At 43.9% G+C, this 7,561-nt stretch overlaps 1 protein-coding gene and 1 pseudogene across 2 annotated transcripts in view; one reads left to right on the top strand and one right to left on the bottom strand.

Moving 5' to 3' along the window:
* The window catches only part of LCT (lactase), a 79,283-nt gene that overhangs the window by 20,537 nt on the left and 51,185 nt on the right, over positions 1–7,561 (top strand). The window contains exon 4 of the mRNA XM_003794381.3: positions 7,092–7,194. Within this exon, the coding sequence (XP_003794429.1) occupies positions 7,092–7,194 (103 nt within the window). The remainder of the gene's footprint in view (positions 1–7,091; positions 7,195–7,561) is intronic.
* Positions 735–1,618, bottom strand: LOC100944421 (annotated as a pseudogene). The gene has a single exon (XR_001161481.1). The product of XR_001161481.1 is annotated as a ras-related protein Rab-5A pseudogene (transcript).

Here is a 7,561-nt window from a genome sequence, read left to right as displayed (position 1 = left end):
GAAATAAAATGAACTTTGGAAAACAAGGCTGCAAGATTGTTACTAACATATTGCAATACTTATGTTACAAATTACGGGTACATTGTTTATTATAGTTCTAACCATGTAAGAACTGAAGCCCCTTCTGTCCAAAGAGGGAAAGAATTAGCTGTTTTAGTAACTGTACATTTTGTATACTTTTAAGCAACTCTTAAATATTACAGAAAAGTATTAAATATATGGAGACCACAATAGAGTACCCTATTTACAGTACAGCTGAAGATTGAATTTCAAATAATCAAGTTTGAATATACATAATTGTTAGTGCATTGACTATATTATGTCAAAAGGGAACAAAAGCTCCCTCTCTGCCCCCAAACAACAAAACCTATGTAATGGCCCGCAGTGATTACATAGAAATCACAGACACCTGGTTTGTTTCATTTTTGTTGAAGAGCTCACACATTTGAAGGGGAACAAATAGCTAAGCATAAATATCTTTAGAATCTGGTTCTAAAAAATGACCTTTTAAAAATCCCAAATTAATAAGTTGCATATATTTTTCATAGGTAACTACTGTACCAATGTGGAGAAACTGGCTGGTTAATCATTTGTCTATATCCTTAGTGATGAGGAATGATTCCCCCAACTCTCCAATGAAGCAAGTGTACATACAGTTCTCATTTTCCCTTTCTATTGCTGAAATATTAGTCAGAGGGACACATGCATGTTATTAAAAATTAAGTTCAAAACACTTAAAATAATTCTGTATTAGAAACTTGACTCTATTGTAAGTCTCTTCTTTTTGGAAGTCATACTGGGCTGGTTAAATGCTCCAATTCCACTGTTATTAACATTTAGGAAGCAGAAGAAAATTCCAGCTAGTTCAAACTGGAGATTTAGTTACTACAACACTGACTCCTGGTTGGCTGTGTGGGTTCAGTAAGATCTACTCCTCTTCCTCTGGCAGAATTTGCTCCTGGATTCTGTGGTTCATTCTTTGGCAACTTTTTAGCTATTGCCATGAATATTTCGTTCACATTCATTGATGTTTTGGCAGATGTCTCCATGAATAATAAACTGTTATCATCTGCATAAGATTGTGCTTCCTGGCAATCTACAGCTCTTTTATTTGCTAGGTCAGCCTTGTTTCCTGATAAAGCTGTTACAGTGTTAGGACTTGCTTGTCTCTGAAGCTCTTTAACCCAATTTTTTGCTCTTGCAAAGGACTCCTCGTTGGTGATATCACCTACAACTATGGCTGCTTGTGCTCCTCTGTAGTACATTGGTGCTTAGCTATGGTATCATTCCTGACCAGCTGTATCTCATATTTCAAATTTTACTGTAGTATCATCAAGACACACAGTTCGGGTTAGAAAAGCAGCCCCAATGGTACTTTCTTGAAATTCATGAAATTGGCCTTTCACAAAACGAAGCACTAGGCTTGATTTACCAACAGCAGACTCTCCCAGAAGTACTAGTTTGAATTGGCATATTTTATTTCCAGTATTCGGTCCGTTGGGTCTTGTTGCACCTCGATTAGCCATGTCCAAATTTGAAAGAAGTCCCTAATTTCAGATTCTTAAATAATCTTCCAGGATGCTAGGGGTCAATTTTTTTCTTTCTGGAGGTAAAGAAATCTGAGGTGGCAGCAAACTGAGCCGGGGAACTGAAGCTTCCTGACAGCAAGGCCCAGCGTGGGGGCCCGAAAGCCTGGAGGCAGTCTATTGCAGTGGCAGCGGAGGTGTCTCCCCCTCGAGCCGCTCCCCTCACACTGGACTGCCAGGTCTGTTAAATCAGATCCCAGCTATTGGGACATTCCAGTAAGCTCAGGACTCTTTTTTTTTTTTTTGGCAGTTTTTGGCCGGGGCCAGGTTTGAACCCACCTCCACCTCGGGTATATATATGGGGCCGGCGCCCTACTCCTTTGAGCCATAGGCACTGCCCAGCTCAGGACTCTTTATCATACCCAGTATTGTTTTTCTGGAGTCTAATTATTTTTGATCATTAGAGAAAGTATATTAGGGGCTACCTATCCGATCATTAGGTTTCTCTCTTATGGTTGGTCACTAATGTGCAATTTACTTGCTTAATTCCCTAGAATCTTGGCTAGTCCCCCATGTCCTGGCAAGGTTTAACTGGTGACACCCAGTGGGTTTCTCCCGGACCTTCCAAGTCCTAGCAGTATACCTATAATTACCCCTGAAGAGCTATCTTCTCTGGGCCTCTCTAGGGATATCTGACCCCTCAAAGTCACCCACATCTGAATTCTTGCCTTTGCAGGTTTGGACACAAAGCCCCCTCTTCTACTTTCAGCCCCTGCACAACCTATGAGGCAAAGCAGGCAAAGCAGCCTCACTGCACACCTCTGGTTTTGAATCTTACCACCTCCACCACCAAGGAGGATGGTTTGAGGAATTATCTGTTTAAATGCTTAGTTCAGTAATGTCAAATGCTTAGCCCTTTAACTACATGGAACCTCCATTTTTCAGTGCTGCTTTTATTATATTCAATACAATAATAAGATTATCTAATCAGGCTCAACACCCACAGCACAGTGGTTATGGTGCCAGCCATATACACTAGGTTCGAACCCGGCCCAGGCCAGCTAAATAATAATGACAACTGCCACAAAAAAATAGCCAGGCATTGTGGTGGGCATCTATAGTCCCAGCTACTTGGGAGGCTGAGGCAAGAGAATCATTTAAGCCCAAGAGTTTGAGGTTGCTGCGAGCTATGATGCCACAGCACTCTACGACCGAGGGCGACATAGTGAGACTTTGTTAAAAAGAAGAAGAGATTAATCAAAAACAGTAGATGTATCCACAATTTGCATAATAGAGCTTGCTTATGCCAAATACTGTGTGGGGCACTCAATCCTCACATTATCTCTACTCCTTACAAAGCACCCCAAGGTTTAGGAAACTTAACCAGACACTGGGTAGTGGACATCAGAAGTGGAACTTTTTTTTTGAGACAAGGATCTCATGATGTCGTCCAGGCTGGCCTCAAACTCCTGGCCTCAAGTTATCCTCCCACCCCAGCCTCTGAGTAGCTGGGATTATTACAAGCACAAACCATGGTGCCCAGCTTCTGAGGTGAGATTTAAAGCAGGACTTTCTTTTTCATCTTTTGACCTAAATGAGAAATAAAATAAAATAAGGGAAACCAAGGATTCCTCATTCTAAGATACCACACTACCTTTCCAAACAAAACAAGTCCAAGATGTAGGAAATGTTATAATGAGAGTGGTATTTTAAAAAGTTATATATGGGCTTGGCACCCATAGCACAGTGATTACAGTGCCAGCCACATACACCTAAGTTAGCAGGTTGGAACCCGGCCTGGGCTAGCTAACCAACAATGACAACTGCAACAAAAAAATAACCAGGCGTTGTGGCAGGCACCTGTAGTCCCAGCTATTTGGGAGGCTGAGGCAAGAGAATCGCTTAAGCCCAAGAGTTTGAGGTTGCTGTGAGGTGACTCCACCGAGGGTGACACAGACTCTGTCTCAAGAAAAAAAAAGTCATATATGTTTAATCTTTTTTTTTGTTTTTTGAGACAGAGTCTCAAGCTGTTGCCCTCGGTTAGAGTGCCATGGCATCACAGCCCACAGCAACCTCAAACTCTTGGCCTTAAGCAATTCTCTTGCCCCAGCTCCCCAGGTAGCTGGGACTACAGGTGCCCACCACAATGCCCAGCTATTTTTTGTTGTTGTCGTCGCAGTTCTCATTGTTATTTAACTGGCCAGGGCTGGGTTCAAATCCGCCAGCCTGGGTGTATGTGGCTAGCGCCATAACCACTGTGCACAGGTGCTGAACCCAATTTTTGTTCTTTTTATGAATATCTTCTTACCTGAACCTGAATTTGCTTGTGACCCATAGCCTGCCCTTGAGGGCTTGCTGATGCTATTTCTGGGCCTTAGACAATACTGTGGTATCTTTGAGGTCTGCTTATGTCTATCGTGACTAAGTTTGTCTGTTGTCCTCCTTGAGAAATTAGACTAGAGCTTGTTGCCAATCTAATGGGTTCACATAGTGCTACAGCAGGGCCTCTGAGAGAGCATCGGCACTATTTGTACTTGAGGATGAGGTTTATAGTGATTCCGTTTTCTTTTCTTTCTTTCTTTCTTTTTTTTTTTTTTCAGTTTTTGGCCGGGGCTGGGTTTGAACCCACCACCTCTGGCATATGGGGCTGGCACCTTACTCCTTTGAGCTACAGGTGGCACCCTAGTGATTCCCTCTTCATGTCAAAATACTTTCAAGAAGACCCACTCATACTAATGTCTGGATAAAGCTGTGAAACGTCAGCAGCTGGCCAGTCAAATGGTAAAACTCTCCCTGGAAAAACTTAGCAGCCATTTATTGCTCCTGCAAAAGTTCTTTATTCCTTGGATAGGAATTCAAATCCAGATGCTGCACTTGACAGCTCAAATACAGCCATCAAGATTTAGAATGACAATTGAGCCATAGAGGAGACTGTCCCTCTTTGGGATCCTAGCTACATGCCGGGTACCACACCCAGGACAGGAACAACAGCTGAGCTCTCCCTGGGGAAAGGACCTGAGTTGTGTCCCCAGGAGCCTGACTCATGCTGTCCACAGCTTCCTTCCCCACATGCCCTCCCTCCTCAATGAAGATCCTCTCCCTCCCCCTCAAAGGACCTCTTCCTTGGGCTGTGAGGGAGGAGGGTGGAGGCAGTGCAGGGAGAGGCACCTGTTCCTTCCTCCATCTCCTGCACACCCCTCTCTGAGCCTCCCCTTTACAGCTGTCTCAGGTTGTCCTTAGGCTGTCCTCAGCCCCAGCACCTAAATGAAGAGCCAGGACACACTCTCAGTTTCTGAATTCTCCAGGAGGTACACAAGAAGGTCCCACATCCACTTACCAGAAAAAATCCATCTCACCCAGAGAATTCTCCACTTGGCAGGAGGCAGGAGTGGGGTCTTCTAGGCTCCTCTAGCTTTCCAATCCTGGGACATCACAGGCTGTCCCTGCTGCATATCAACTGTTCAAGAAGGAAAAACCCTGGGTTCCTTAACCACACCACCCTGGGTCGTCTGGGTCCCCAGCCTTGATCTGGCACAGGGAAAGGTAAGGGCCAGGTGGAGTTGCACTTCCTCTAACAGTGGGGCATGGGCAATCAGCCTCTTGGAGCCTCATCTGTAAAGAAGAGACGTTAGGTGGCAATGAGAAAACAAAGCATGTGCCTGAATCCTTTTGAAGTACTTGCTTTTGGTGCTTCTTGTAGCTTTTAATGAATCAAAGGAGGAAAAAGTTTGCATGGGAAAGGCGATTAAACCCTGACCTCACAGGAAAGATAAAGTAAAATCAGGCCTAGAACAGTAGCTCACACCTGTAATCCTAGCATTTTGGGAGACCGAGGCAGGAGGATTACTGAGGTTAGCTCAAGATCAGCGGCAACAGTGAAACCTTTTCTCTACCAAAAAATATGGAAAACTAGCCAGGCATTGTAGTGTGCACCTGTCCCAGTTACTTGAGAGGTTGAGGGAGGAGGATCATGTAAGGCCAAGGAGCTTGAGGTTGTAGTGAGCTACGATGATACCACTGCACTCTAGCCTGGGCAAAAGAGATTCTGTTACAAAATAAATTAATGTAATAAAATAAAATAGTGAAGCTAAACAGTATGTCAGACTAGAGATATTTCCCTTCATGCTGAAATAACTAGAAATGGAGGAAGGGAGATTAAATTTGTTCCAATTTTAACGATGACACTCCTTGGACTTTTTTCAAAAAATCCAAGTCCGCCTCCAATAAAGCACTCTGGGAGTCTGAGGTGGGTGGATTGCTTGAGCTCAAGAGTTTGAGATCAACCTGAGGAAGCGCAAGCCCCTATCTCTACTAAAAATATAAACATTACCTATGCATTGTGGTGGGTGCCTATAGTTCCAGCTAATTGGGAAGCTGAGGCAAGAAGATCACTTGGTCCAAGATTTTGAGGTTGTTGTGAGCTATGGTGCCACAGCACTCTATTCTGGGTGACAGAGTGAGACTGTGTCTCAATAACAAAAAAGAAAACAGTCAAAGGCATATATTTGTTATAGAAAATTTCCAACATCCAAAAGTAGAAGCTGGGTGCAGTGGCTCATACCCATAATCCCAGTACTCTGGGAGACCCATGTGGGTGGATTGCCTGAATTCAAGACCAGCCTGAGCAGGAGCAAGACCCTATCTCAAAAATAAATAAATAAATAAATAAATAAATAAATATAGCCAGGCGTTTTGGCAGGTGCCTCTAGTCCCCACTACTCAGGAGGCTGAAACAAGCAGATTTCTTGAGCCTAAGTGTTTGAAGTTGCTGTGAATTATGATGCCATGACACTCTACCAAAGGTGACAAAGTGAGACTCTATCTCAAAGGAAAACAAAATGAAACAAAAGTAGAGAGAAAGAATGATGAACCCCAATAAAGCTTCAGAGTAGAGATAAAGAATGATGAACCCCAGCTTCAAGAGCTGTTGCTTCATGGCTAATCTTGTTTCACCTACACCCCTATCTTCTCCCTCCCAAACTAGATTATTTGAATGAAACCCCAGGTGTCCATAAATATGACAATGGTAGCCTTTTTTGTTTTTGTTTTTTTTGAGACAGAGTCTGTCTATGTCACCCTTGGTGGAGCGCCATGCCATCACAGCTCACAGCAATCTCAAACTCTTAGGCTTAAGCAATTCTCTTGCTTCAGCCTCCCAGGTACCTGGGACTACACCCACCATAGCACCTGGCTAGACAATGGTAGCCTTTTAATTAAGCTTCTTAAGTAACACAGTGTCCTGATGTGAGTGGTCAGGCTTGTTCCTGATCCTAACACAGCCTGGCTCTAAAGGGTGCCTAATAAGCCTGAGATGAAGGAACAGATGAAGGTAAGGGTCAGTGGGGAGAGTGGTCTATGATCTTTATCTTTCAGCTTCCTTATTTAACTGAGATAGTTAGAGGTCATTTCCAAAGCCAGAGTAAGTTTTCATAGCTTCTTATCTTAAAACTCTGTCCATTATCAAAAGATACCTTCTGGGGGGTGGAGTGGGGAATAAATAAATAAATAAAACAAAAGATGCCTTCAAGGCAGCTTTGGTTCATGTTCTTGTCTTTATCTTTTCAGATTATTAAGCCAAAAGTGAAAGTTTTCATCTTTGACCTAAAACTCCAGGACTGTCCCTCCAGCAGGAAGAGCCCAGACAGGGCACTCTTGAGCCTTCTTGAAGGTGAGTGGACCATCACCAGAGATTTTGAGTAACATTTGGTAAACTGCTTTGGTCAGTAGCAGTCATGAAAGTCTGGGGTTCCAGTGGGAGGAGGAGTGCAGGATGAAGGCTAGTCTGAGAGCCCCCCACAGATGAGGTTAGCATACCATGCCTTCCTGTGATGGTCCCATGCAACTGGCCCCCACTGACCCAAGAAAGAGGAAAGATACCGGGCAGTGCCTGTGGCTCAGTGGGTAGGGCGCTGGCCTCATATACCAAGGGTGGTAGGTTCAAACCCGGCCCTGGCCAGATTGCAACAAAAAAATAGCCGGGCGTTGTGGCGGGCGCCTGTAGTCCCAGCACTTGGGAGGCTGAGGCAAGAGAATCA

Source organism: Otolemur garnettii, unplaced genomic scaffold (assembly GCF_000181295.1).
Source record: "Otolemur garnettii isolate 467f Iridium unplaced genomic scaffold, OtoGar3 scaffold00080, whole genome shotgun sequence".
Taxonomy (NCBI): Eukaryota; Metazoa; Chordata; class Mammalia; order Primates; family Galagidae; genus Otolemur; species Otolemur garnettii.
This window is presented reverse-complemented; position numbering and strand designations above follow the sequence as displayed.